The following is a 13,438-nucleotide window of genomic DNA, read 5'->3' on the forward strand; positions in this document are numbered from 1 at the left end:
TGACCCGCAAATTTTCTTCCGTTGTCTGTCTATGGACAGGGAAGGACAATTGATGCCAGATGAAAACGCGCGCGGGGGAGGGGGTTTGGGTGGGCCAATGTGGTCGAAGCGGGCATGGGTTGTGTTCGAACGCCCACAAAGCCCCGCGGGGAAAATTACGTCCGAACCACACCGCGCATCGAATGGTAAGGGCGGCATTCCAACAGCGACCCGCAAATTTTCTTCCGTTATCCGTCTACGGACAGGGAAGGACAGCTGGCGCCAGATGGGAACGCACGCGAGGAAGGGGGAGGCGGTTTGGGTGGGCCAATGCGGTCAGAAACGGGCGTGGATGGTGTCCGGACCCCCGAAAAGCCTCAATGTTTGTTGCGGGGAAAAGTACGTTCAAACCATACCGCACATCGATACAGAGCCGTATTAGATGATTTTCGCTGTCACAGTACAGTCCAGACGTATGCGGACGGTTTAAGGGTCCAGTCGAAGATGCTCTAACTGGCACCAATCCGGCGACGGCGACGAGCTTGTCCCTGTGTGCTGGTCCCAATCGAACGCAACGTAGAAACAGATGGAAACTCTATCGACAGGAGCGCAAATTTCTCCAGATGGAGCCTTCCGGAGACAAAAGATCATTTGTACCAGCCCTACCAAACAAGCGGCGGACATAGTTTTAGACTCTGCAAATCCATTGCAACTAGACACACTCGGAAATTTTTGTCTGACTGAACATATAGCTATCAACATGCACTATCGTCCATGTATCCTATCATAGTGATACCAGCTACTCGCACTGTCACTGTTACACCATTTAGATGATGAAACAACAAGCAAACATGCTTACGCCACGCATCGCCAAGGGTGACGATGGCAATGCCAAAGGTTGCTTCTGCTAATTACCAGCAACCAACCCAACCAAAATGCTACTCCTACTCTGGTACAGTAGTATATCATCAAAGTTGGTCTTCTTGGAAAAGAGCATGAAAGCCACAAGCAGACCAGTGATTCCCTACCCACTGATAACCGAACTTTGAACGACGAAAGGATAGGAGGCTAACATGGCGGTCAAGAATTACAGAAAGGCATCCGTCCATCAGAAGGCGCCTTTCCACCAGAACCACGAAGGAATTCTGTACAGCTGCTCAGAACATTTTCGTACGAGGAATGGCAGGAACTCCCTGGCCTTGAGAAGTCATCGAGTTCATGGACAAGCTTGGCGACGCTCTCCTCCTCGAGGAGGTCCGCGTTCCGGTTCAGAAGATTCGACCACGACTTGGAGGAAACGCTGCCTATCTTGCTCTCCTCAAAGCTGCTGATGCAGGAGAGTGCTGCCGTCGTATGGCCTTGTCTCAGTTTTAGGCAGAATCTTTCCATTATCATGGCAGCCGGTGGAACCCGACCACTGTGACACAGGTAGTCCCATACGTCTTCCAGCAGCTGCTCCTGAATAATGACGGACAACAGATAGCAAGGGTGAGAACAGACACTCCAGATGGATTAACCAACCAGTTCGACACCTATTGTGCCTAATGTAATTTCAATTTGAAACGCCTATTCTATCATGCTACTCTTTTACTTGAAATTCCTTTTTAAGGCTACGGATACAATCTAGTGAGGCATATTGTCATGAGGGCCCAAATGTCTGCATGTATTTACACCCCAAAAAAGGTTTAGCATACGTTTCAAACTGAATGGCAGGGACTTTGATATGGCCTTTGTGTATCAATTTAAAAATAATTACGCCATATGGCAACATGCTCCTATCACCATGTCAGGCATGACCTACATTATCACTGGCTAACCAGAATGCTCTTAGACCTGAATAATTATGTGAAATGAATATTCTAGCTTTATAAGCTAGATCTTTTTAAGAACATCCATAGGTAATCAAAACCATGAGCATATGAGATAAGTACCTTCCCGCTCCTATAGGCATCAAGTACCATACGTAGGTGCCTTCGTTCGTCAAAATGGTAGCCGCTAGATAACATTTTGCGAAATGCGTACTCGAAGTCATTCCACTTTTTTGCTTCAGCACAAGCATCCAAGAAAGTATTGAAAGTAAACTTGTCTGCAATTGCTTGTTCACCCAAATCCGCTTTACTCCTTATCCTGCCATTTAGAATATTCTCCAGCAGATCTTTTGCGTCTTCAAACATTCCATGATCTATGTATGACTTTAGCATAATGTTGCAAGTCACATTATTAGGTGAGCAGTAGTTGCACATTTCTTTAAATATGTATTTAGCATTTTCTATGCTTCCACTATCTATGCAAGTTTGAATAAGTCCTGTGTAGGTAACAACCAGCGGTTTGTTCGCAACCTTGCATATCTTCTCAACCTGAGTACAATTATTATCAGACAAAAGTTGAGAGTAAACAAACAGTCTGAGGACATTACACAAATAGTGCATAGACAGGTTACGAGGTTATAAATATAGATACAGAGGCTCAAATGTAGTAGTGCTCTGTCCTCTTACGAGTTTATGATCACAAAGTTTTTTTTTTGTCGAACACACGCCCAAAAGTGTGTCAGTTTGTATTAGAAGAAGAACAAGAACTAGGCTAGCAAAAGCCTAAACACTAACGAAATGAAACGGAAGTGGCCGCAAGTTTTGATCGCAGGATTTTCCAAACATGGGAATAGGAAAAATGCAGGATTGCAATGCCCACTGAAGTCCTATAGGATCGGATTTGAACCAAAGTTTGTTTGATTGCACCATAAGGGAAACAAAGGGTTCTTTCCAAGTGATTTGAGAGTCAATAGAAAACTTCCTTTGTAATGTTGTGCGAAGAAATCGTTGAGAAAACTCCAACAGCATTCAACCCTACAAACCAAACAACCCATATAGAAAGTTTCATAAAGATTCCAATCCTAAAATTCCTGTATCATTTGAATAAAAGAATCCCTGAATCTCATTTCCTAAGTTGCGTCCACATGTATTTTAAAGAGTATTAGTAGCTGGCTGGAACTACCCTCAAATCAAAAGCTCTGCAATGAAAATTAGAGGGTCGGAACCGAATTCCATATGTTTTTGTTGAAATATATTGCCCACCTCCCTCCATCAGTTCGGACTTTTGGATGAGTTGGCTGGTGCATGAATTCAATATGGTATCCGAGCCAAGAGGTCTTGAGTTCAAGACCCTGCCAACGCAGTATTAAATAAAACGATTCTGCAGCCTACATCGATCCCACGTCTAAGGACTAAAATGGCCTAGACGTGAGGGGGAGTGTTGAAATATATTGCCCACCTCCCTCCATCAATTCGGACTTTTGGATGAGTTGGCTGGTGCATGAATTCAATAGTTTTGACTGCTTGCTTCGCATCTAAATATTAGTAGTTCCATGTCCCAACACACAACGCCTACTTCGACCAAAATATAATGCATGCAATCAGGCCTGTCCTAGCTTGAGAACAAAAATTGTTAAACCATATATGTCTTGTCAAGTGTACAATCAAGAATAACACTGATTCTCCTCATAAGGTCATGATAACAAATATTGTATTGTAAAATCACAATAACTCATTGATTCTAACGTAGTTGAAATACTTAACCGTCGGTGTGCCCAATGTAAACTTATTTTTATGCATTATTTTTTTTAAATAATTAACAGTTGCGAGTAAATCAAGATGAAATTAACTAACAAAAGGAATTTCGCTATCAATGTCAGCTGTGAGCTGTGGCAAATGTATTACACATTAACTCGTTAACTGCACTTGTGTAAGCCATACCTGGAGAAGTGCTTCTTTGCACCGCCCTCCACTGCAAAGGCACCGAGCAAGGTCATAATAGAGACTAGCCGAACCAACAATTCCACGATTTTCCATATCCTTCACGGCCATGACTGCTTCATCGATCTTTCCTTCTCTCCAGAGTGCATTTACGAGAACTGTAACCAGCATGAAGTCTCAGACATGTACTTTAAACTAATTATTTCAACTTCTAGTTATTACCTTTATAGTTCAGTGCACCAGGTATTGATTTTTGCTTCACCCTGTCGAAGACCTCATACACCAAGTTATACTTGCCACAAACAAGCATTACCTGCACTGCCACGAAATTAAACTAGACTAAAAATGGATTATGCTGCACAAGAATTGTGCCCAGTATATATAACATGGTGTTGCGGAAATCAGAAAAGAACCAAGCTTAAGCAACAAATTTACAGGTGAAACATTCTGTATAATGAGCTGCTCGTAGGAAACCAGGACACTTTCATGTGTAGTTCTATCAAAAAAAAATATATATATATATATAATGCTTTGTTATGTTGCAGAAAATCTAAAGAGGTCTGTAGAAGTTCCCCTTCAGGGCCCAGCATAGTTGGGTGGGAGAGAATATAAAGGGTATGTGTTATATTGTATTTGTATGTGTATCACGATCAGCATACCTCCATTACAAGACCATATGTTGTATTAGTTGGGCGAATATTCTTCTCTTTCAACTGTTGCAGTACCCAGAATGTCCCTTCCCACTGCTTTTGTTGAACGCAAGCATTCAAAACCTACGTACGAGCAGAAGCAGTTATGTTCAACTGATAGACTTCACCATGCTCATGGTGTGCTGATTCCACGCACATATCACATTTGCTACAAATAAACTCACCGCATTGTATACGATGAGGTCTGGTTCCAACCGAGGATCCCAATTCTGAACAGGACCCACCATAAACTTCTTCCTAGGAGGGGAACGCATGCAATCAATCACATCAAATAGTTCTTTCACAAGACCAGCTTGCCCGAGAGTCACAGCAATACAATGATAAGCTGCAATGTCAGGATAAGAAGATAATTGGTCCTGCAAATGAAATATAGGAACAGCATCTAAATAAGATGAAGATAAATATTTTTGCATAAAATAAGATGAAGATAAGTACAAGTTATACCAGCATGGTGTAAAATACATTCAGTGCCTCGAAAGGTCTCTTTGCCTTCCCAAGAACATCAAGGACTGTTGTATAAATATACCTACATCAGAAGGTGCTTATAAAGATCATATGCACTTCATATACTAAGCAGTATACCCGTTTAATGAGATCATGGGGAGGTACCAAGGAAAATTAATCAAGAAACTACTTCAAGCATGCGCACATAGATCAACCAACTTATTGATATGGTTAACAACTCGGCAGCACTACAGTTGTGCTACATATATCAAAGCAGTTAAAAACTTAAAATGCATGCTACAAAAACAAAAACAAAAAAATGCAGATTTAAGATTGGTAAAAAACATAGAAGCATATAAGTGGGTAGCTATTCTACCTGCTCTTGTAGGACTTGAATCTTTCACGTGATTGAAGCCATTCAACAACTTGCAGAACACGTTTCCAGTTTCCATATCGACCCAATATTTGAACAATCCTTAGGATAGAGTGATCAGTGAATTTGATCTGTGCATCATGAATCATCTTGGAGAATTTCCACTCTGGAGTATTTACATCTGTAGCATTGAGCCTTCAAAATATAGAATTATAAGAAATTAACTAAGATTATAAGATAGTGGTGATTCCATGTGATGAATCATAACCAGTTATGCTGAAAGCACGAAATACAAAATATTTCCGTAGTCAGCTCAGCTTACAAGTTCCATTGCTGGGTTACAGTCGGTAATGAACTTTTCAAAAAATTATCTGCATAAATGCATGCAAGAATTCTCCAAAACAAACTGTAAATAATAGTTTGCATCTAGGCATCACAATGTAAATAATAGCTTGGTAATGATTAAAGTTGGAACAGTCTGATAATGATTACGGAATACATATTCCCACTTTATAACCTGTACATAACCACTAAACATTAGAAGAATATATCTGAGCGTGATCTTTCTAGAAGTTCAGCATTATCACTGGAATGATTTATCATATAAGATTTTATAAGGATTGGTGAGAATGTAAGCTAAGTAGGTTAGACCTTTAGAGTTATCGTATATTTGATGTGAATGATGATGGTAAATTGCGCCGCTAGTAAAGATACAGAGCAGTTTAAATACAATTTGAATAAAAATAATAATAGCAAAAATAAGTGATAATATTAATATTGAGTACATGTAAACTACCATCATTAACCAATCATAAGAGGCTACTGCGCATGTCAAACAAAAATAAGAGGCTAGTATGTTCAACTTATACATCAGAAAACTATGATAACTTAAGCATTAGAATAAAGGCAATTATATGAAGACTCACCGACTAGCTAATTTCTGAATCCTTTCTTCTATTTCCATTTGAAGAGCCCGTGGCCTGTTCCTGACATCAGTGAATGCCTCAAAAGTCTTGAAAGCAGCCCTATCATCAATAACAGCTTTTGAATCTCTTCTAACAAACTTCCCCTGTTGAACATTTTCTCCTCTGTGCATTCGCATTGTTTCAGGTTTTCCACGCTCCAGACTATCACTCCGATGACCATAGTTCTCGGACACTGTTTGTGTATGGCCGTATCTTTTGCTTACAATAGGTTTGCTATAGTCCACATTATTATCTCTAAAACTACCTACAAGATTTCTTCTTGAATTCTCTGTTCTTTGCTGGTATCTTTGAAATTTACTGCCAGCATTGACCTCGCTACTGGAAACTTTTCCCTCTCTAGGATATTTGAAGTCATGCTCCTGTATATTACTTCTTGCATTGGTAGACCTGGTGTTCCTCAATATAACGCTGCTATCCCGAGTCACAGAAGTACGGCTTACAACAGAAGTTGCCCGTCCTTGTAAATCCTTCCGTGCATTTGACTGGGCATTTCTGTTCCCTGCTGATTCATGAACAACCACACCACCTTTATTATCTCTAGTCTTCACATATGATGCTGATGGAAACTGCTTGCGGTCGTCAGTATCAGTACTGTCCCCAATTCTGCTTCGTTCGCCTCGAACTATTCTTCTCTGTACATATTCTTCAACTTTCCTCTGACCATCACTGCTATTTTTAACATCACCCACCATTCCTTTTCCCACCAATCCAGTAAATTCTTCTGCGCTGTCATTCGTCGCTAGCCTCTCACCCCTGCCTTGGTCACCCCCTCTGTCCCTTTGAGCCCCTCTATTCCTCTCAAATGACTTCTTCCTTGGATCAACTGACTCTCTATCCTGTCGTCGACCAGCTGATGCATCGCCATCGCCCGTGAACCTCCTCCTGGAACTCCGGCCATCCGAATCGCCTCCCTGCAAACTCTTGCTCCTGTCCAACTTCACCGACTCCATCATCTTCACATAGTCGGTGAATGTGGGGCTAAAAGTGAGCTCCTTCTCGATGTGCCGCAACTCTGACGAACCGGCGCCGGCCTCGCCGCTAGCCAGGGCACCCGCGGCCCGGAACCCGGCATCAAGAAACCTGCCTCGTCTGACCAAAACCCAGCTCAACGGCGACGCGGAGACGTCCCTCCTCGGGACCAAAAAGCACTGACCGGCGCTCGAATTAGGCTGCAGGGAGGGGAGCAAAACCCCGCACCCGCCCAGATTGAGCAGCCCCATGCTCGCGTTTGGCGGCACCGCCGCCATCGCCCCTGGTCGGCCGGTGGGTTTGCAGCCCCTACCGCATTCTTGTGGTGGCAGCCTCCACCGAGAAACTCGCCACTTCGGCAGGTGGCGGAACTGAATGAAATGAAAAAAAAAAGACGAAAATTCGGCCGGCCCTAGGTGGGGGACGCAGGGCGCCGCTGGAAGAGCACGGCAAGAATCCTTTGACGGAGGCAGATGGATTCAGAGGAGGCAGAGCGCGAGTACCTTCTTGTCCTGCGTTATCTCCTCTTCGGGAGGCGGGGGAGAGAGGGAGGGAGCTGGGAAGGGGTGCTCGGCTGCGCGTGCTCGGCTGCGGAGAGAGAACGGCGATGACGATATTTTACCCGACGGGCCCAAATATGGCGTTGCCCGATTGTGATCACTCGAGGCCCATGGCCTGTTATTCCTCCTTGCACATCATTGTCTTTGTCTCTTTGATTCTTTCTAAAATATTGTCTTTCAGATTCGCTAAAAAAATGAAATTTCAGATCTACACAGACAAATTGAAAATTTGCAAAACTATGCCCCTGTCGTTGCCGTCTCCGACGGCATCTCCAACACCAACCACCCGCAACCTTCCGGACCGCGTGGTCCTATATCCGTCCGCGAGTCGACCTTGATGTCCTTTTTTCTACAAACCGAAAGCAAACTGGGGGGCTTTGCAGGAGCCTGAACCGCTGCCATGCAAGCGTCCAATAAACCTGGCCCACACAAAACCACTCTCCCTCATCCACTTTCCCACCAGAGTGTCGGCTCCATGTTCATGTAGGCCCTGAGCGGATGCGACCGCTCACTAGAGCCGGCATTGGAGCCGCGCGCCGGCCAAGAGCACCGTCCGCTACGCACGCCTTCTCGCTGCATTGAATCGGCATCCGTCAGCCCGTCTACCGCCATTAAATCAGCACGTGTGCCGAGAAACCTACTCCGATGCCCCGAGCGCCACGCGTCCGTCCCTATGTTGCCCGCATTAAACACCTCTCCTACTAGCGCCTCGCATCTGCCCGTTATTTTGTAGCGACCAGACCTCAAACAGTCTGATCTCTGTGCTCCGGTGTCATCCCTGAATCAGTAATGCTGACACCACACAGTATTCGGAGGATTTATAGCAGAGTAGCAATCACACACTTATTACATCGAGTGTCTTAAAAGAGAACTTATTACAATAAATATGGCTTAAGGCCATCTAATAATGATAACAGCGGAAGGCTTGGAAGATAAGTGAGTCCATCAACTCCAATGGCATCACTGAGTATAGAACCACGACCTAAAACTCCTTAATCGTCGTCTGAAAAGTCTGCAACATTAACGTTGCAGCCCGAAACGGGTCAGCACATAGAATATACTGGCAAGGTAACACATAGAGAGTAATGGAATGAAACATCTATACTATATGCATATATGGCTGGTGGAAAGCTCTATGGTTACAGTTTTGCGTAAAGCCAATTTTTCCCTACTTCAAAGGAATAATTTAATTACTATCATGGTGGTTGTTAAACATTGAGAATGGTTGACAGCATTCTCAATCCTAATTAAAGTAATCATCATTAAACAAAACCCAACAAAATTAATTTAGAGTAACATGTTGAGATTCACATGATAATCCAAGTACTAGATACTCAAGATGTCTATAACCGGGGACACGGCTAACCATGATTAGTTTATTACACTCTGCAGAGGTTTGCGCACTTTTCCCCACAAGACTCGATCGCCTTCGTTTGGTTTCTCGCACTACATGGTGTTTGAGAAGACGGATGACCGAGACATAGTCTTTCAGAAGCGCTAGCACCTTATGATCGGGTAGACCGTACCACGTATATCCCCTACATCTGCTAGTCTACCACTGTAAGAGTTCGCACGACTTAGTCAACTATGTTAGAGCCCATAATAGCTTGTGGCTGCACACGGAAGTTTCTAGTATGAATAGTCTCATGATCCCTTTGAGCCTGGGTGGCGGTCCAAAAGAAAACAGGTAAGTCCTGAAATACCCAGGTGCCTCAATCCACCCAGATGTGTGTTTAAGTTGCCACCTTAGATAAACCATTAATTAACAAACTCACATCTGTCATGGATATCACTCAATCCACGTCTACTAGCATAGCATGGCATAATAAGCAAACGCAGAAGTAACTCTCAAAGATTTGATAATAACAGGTAATAGATGCTACCTCATCTACTTTCCATCCCACAATTTAATTAGATCCTAATCATGCAATGTGTGAGGATTGATCTAATGCAATAAAACTGGGTAGTAGAAAAGGTATGATCAAAGTGTTACTTGCCTTGTTGATGGTCCGCGAAACCTAGAGATTCGAAGTAACAAGCGGCGCACTCCGGGTATTCTATCACAGACAAACAAACAAGCATACAATAAGTACTCATCTAATGCACAGATAAAACTCAAATAAGAGATCTAATTAGAAGGTTCAACTTAAGAACTACGGTTGGCAAAAGAATCAAATCGAACAAAGCAACGAAAGTCAAACGGCGAAAGAAAACGACTTCGTTCTAGTAATCTGAATTTAGGGCAAATTTTACAGTAGCAAAATCTTGTTTAAGTTGGTTAAACGGATAGAGGGTTTCGAGACGAAACTCCAGGCGCTTGAATCGCCTGATTCCGATAAACGAGCGAAAAGTTATACTAAAAAGAAAATCGGATTGGGAATCGCGATCAGAAAAATCGCGGATTTAATCCGAGAAAAAGAAAAACGACGAACGCTCGCTAGAACGAACGAACGGACGAACACTCGTTATTTAAATAAACCGGAAAAACCGATCTATTAAAAAAACCGAATCTAAAAAAACTGGCAAAAAACCAATGAAAAAACCGAACGGTTTTTCTAAATAAAAAACGGGCACGGATTTCGAGGCGGCGGCGAACCTCGGCGGGCGTGCGGCGGCGGCGGCGGCTCCGGCGGTCGGCGAGGCGGCGAGGCGGCGCGGTGGCGGCGGCGCGGGGCGAGGCGGGCGGCGGCGGCGGCGCTGGGGGCGGCGGGCGGCGCTAGGGTTTGGGCGCGGGTGGCTGGCTTCGGCTGGGCCTCCCCCCGGCTTATAAAGCCTAGTGGGCCGGGAGTCCGGGTCGGACACGGCCCCTAGGTCGGTTCGTTTTTTTTAAATATTCCGCTCGGAAGAAAAAATAAAAAGAAATACTAAACGGACTCCAAAAATTCCGAAATAAATTTTCACGGGTTTCTAAAATCAAGCCTCACAAGGTGAACATTTATTTGGGACCTAAATGCAAATTTTGAAAAACACACATTTTTCCTAAATTCAAATAAAACACCGAAAAATTCCGAAATAAAATCTTATTTGATTTTAGTATTAAATCATCAATATTTCTTTATTTTGGGAAAGTCATTTTATTCCCTCTCTCATAATTTTGTAATAGAAATAATTGATGATAAAATAAATAAAATCAAATGATCCTATTCTCAAAATTTGAGAGAACTCAAATATGAAAATAACAAAATCCCCAACTCTCTCCGTGGGTCCTTGAGTTGCGTAGAATTTCTAGGATCAACCAAAATGCAAAATAAAATATGCTATGCAATGATGATCTAATGTATAACATTCCAAATTGAAAATTTGGGATGTTACAAACCTACCCCCTTAAGATGAATCTCGCCCTCGAGATTCGGGTTGGCTAAAAAATAGGTGAGGGTGGTCCTTGAGCAACTCTTCCTCTCGCTCCCAGGTGGCTTCATCCTCTGTGTGGTGGCTCCACTGAACTTTGCAAAACTTGATAACCTTGCTGCGGGTAACTCGATTGGCAAACTCGAGAATCTTAATTGGTTTCTCCTCGTAGGTCAAATCGTTATCCAACTGAATAGTCTCTAAAGGCACTGTGTCTCTCAACAGTATGTCAGCCATCTCCGCGTGACACTTCTTCAACTGGGAAATGTGGGACACATCATGAACTCCTGACAATCCTTCGGGCAATTCCAACTTGTAGGCCACTTCTCCCATACGCTCCAAAACTCGATATGATCCTACAAATCGTGGCGCTAACTTTCCTTTAACTCCAAAACGTTTTGTTCCCCTAAGTGGAGATACTCGAAGATAAGCTCTATCTTCAATTTCGTAAACTGTCTCCTTGCGTTTAGAATCTGCATAACTCTTCTGTCTGGACTGGGCTACCTTGAGCCTATCGCGAATCAACTTCACCTTCTGTTTAGACTCTTTAATCAAGTCAGGTCCAAACAACTGGCGGTCTCCAACTTCGTCCCATGACAACGGTGTCCTGCACCTCCTTCCGTACAAGGCTTTGAAAGGGGCCATCTTTAAACTGGTTTGGTAACTGTTGTTGTAAGAGAACTCTGCATATGGCAAATTATCGTCCCAACTAGATCCATAGTCTAGCGCACAAGCTCTCAGCATATCCTCCAAAATCTGATTGACTCTCTCGGTCTGTCCATCTGTCTGTGGATGAAAAGCTGTACTGAATTCTAGCCTGGTACCCAAAGTTTCGTGTAACTGCTTCCAGAACTTTGAGGTAAACTGGGTTCCTCTATCTGATACGATACTACTTGGAACTCCATGCAGACATATGATCTTGGTCATGTATATCTTTGCCAACTTAGCACTGGTGTAAGTGGTCTTTACCGGGATAAAATGAGCTACCTTCGTCAATCGATCGAATACAACCCAAATCGAGTCATAGCCTGAACGAGTCCTGGGCAATCCCGTGATAAAATCCATGCCTAGCTTATCCCACTTCCATTCGGGTATTGGCAATGGTTGTAACAATCCTGCTGGCTTCTGATGCTCCGCCTTTACTCTCTGGCATACATCACAAACTGCTACATATTCTGCAATATCCTTCTTCATTCCAGTCCACTAGAAAATGTCCTTCAAATCCAAATACATCTTGGTATTTCCTGGGTGAATTGAATACGGTGAGTCGTGTGCCTCTTGCAAAATCAACTTCCTGATCTCCGGGTCATTGGGCACGTAAACGCGGTCTTCAAACCATAGAGTATCGTGTTCATCCTCACGAAATCCTTTAGCTTTTCCTTTGCTCAATTTCTCCTTAATAGCGGCAATCTCTTTGTCGGTCTTTTGAGCTTCTCTGATTCTATCCATCAAAGTTGACTGAATCTCCAATGCTGCTATATGGCCTCTCGGAACTATTTCCAAACATAGTTCACGTAGATTTTCTGCTAATTCCTTGGGTATCTCTCCCGTCATTAACGTATTGACATGGCTCTTACGGCTTAATGCGTCAGCTACTACATTAGCCTTTCCGGGGTGATAATGCAATTTCATATCATAATCCTTGATAAGCTCCAACCATCTCCTTTGTCTGAGATTCAACTCCTTCTGTGTGAAAATGTACTTCAAACTCTTATGATCCGTGTACACCTCACAATGATTTCCAATGAGGAAATGTCTCCATGTTTTCAAAGCATGCACTACGGCTGCTAACTCCAAATCATGCGTAGCATAATTCAACGCATGAGGCTTCAGTTGTCTTGAGGCATATGAAACAACTCTCCCTTCCTGCATAAGCACTGCTCCAAGTCCTCAACGTGAAGCGTCACAATACACCTCATAATCTTTGGTCTGGTCTGGCAAAATCAACACTGGTGAGGTAACCAAACGTTTTTTCAACTCCTGGAAACTAGACTCACATTCCTCCGTCCATACGAACTTGGTATCCTTCTTTAATAACTCTGTCATAGGCTTCGCAATCTTTGAGAAATTCTCAATAAATCTCCGGTAGTATCCTGCGAGTCCAAGAAAACTCCGGATCTCTCCAACTGTGGTTGGTGCTTCCCATTTGGTCACGGTTTCAACTTTAGCGGGATCTACTGCTATACCTTCTCCAGATATAACGTGTCCGAGAAATCCTACTTCCTTCAACCAAAACTCACATTTGCTGAACTTGGCATATAATTGTTGTTCTCTAAGCTTTCCAAGTACCAAACGCAAATGCTCCTTATGCTCCTCTTCA

General features: G+C 43.3%; 1 protein-coding gene across 2 annotated transcripts; it reads right to left on the reverse strand.

The window, feature by feature from the left end:
- Window positions 1-629: 629 nt before the first annotated feature.
- Window positions 630-7,840, reverse strand: LOC125544576 (pentatricopeptide repeat-containing protein At1g30610, chloroplastic-like). 2 transcript variants are annotated; one of them, XM_048708309.1, is made up of 9 exons: window positions 6,182-7,838; window positions 5,259-5,450; window positions 4,883-4,964; window positions 4,603-4,794; window positions 4,388-4,501; window positions 3,951-4,041; window positions 3,729-3,886; window positions 1,911-2,336; window positions 630-1,437 (listed from the first exon to the last, which is right to left on the reverse strand). In XM_048708309.1, exons 1-9 carry the CDS (start codon window positions 7,486-7,488, stop codon window positions 1,060-1,062), a joined length of 2,940 nt encoding a protein of 979 aa, XP_048564266.1. In that variant the 5' UTR covers window positions 7,489-7,838; the 3' UTR covers window positions 630-1,059. The 2 variants fall into 2 exon arrangements, with proteins under 2 accessions (XP_048564266.1, XP_048564267.1); XM_048708310.1 differs by lacking the exon at window positions 1,911-2,336 and having other exon boundaries at window positions 6,182-7,840.
- Window positions 7,841-13,438: the final 5,598 nt, after the last annotated feature.

This window comes from Triticum urartu, chromosome 3 (assembly GCF_003073215.2).
Source record: "Triticum urartu cultivar G1812 chromosome 3, Tu2.1, whole genome shotgun sequence".
NCBI classification, from domain to species: Eukaryota; Viridiplantae; Streptophyta; class Magnoliopsida; order Poales; family Poaceae; genus Triticum; species Triticum urartu.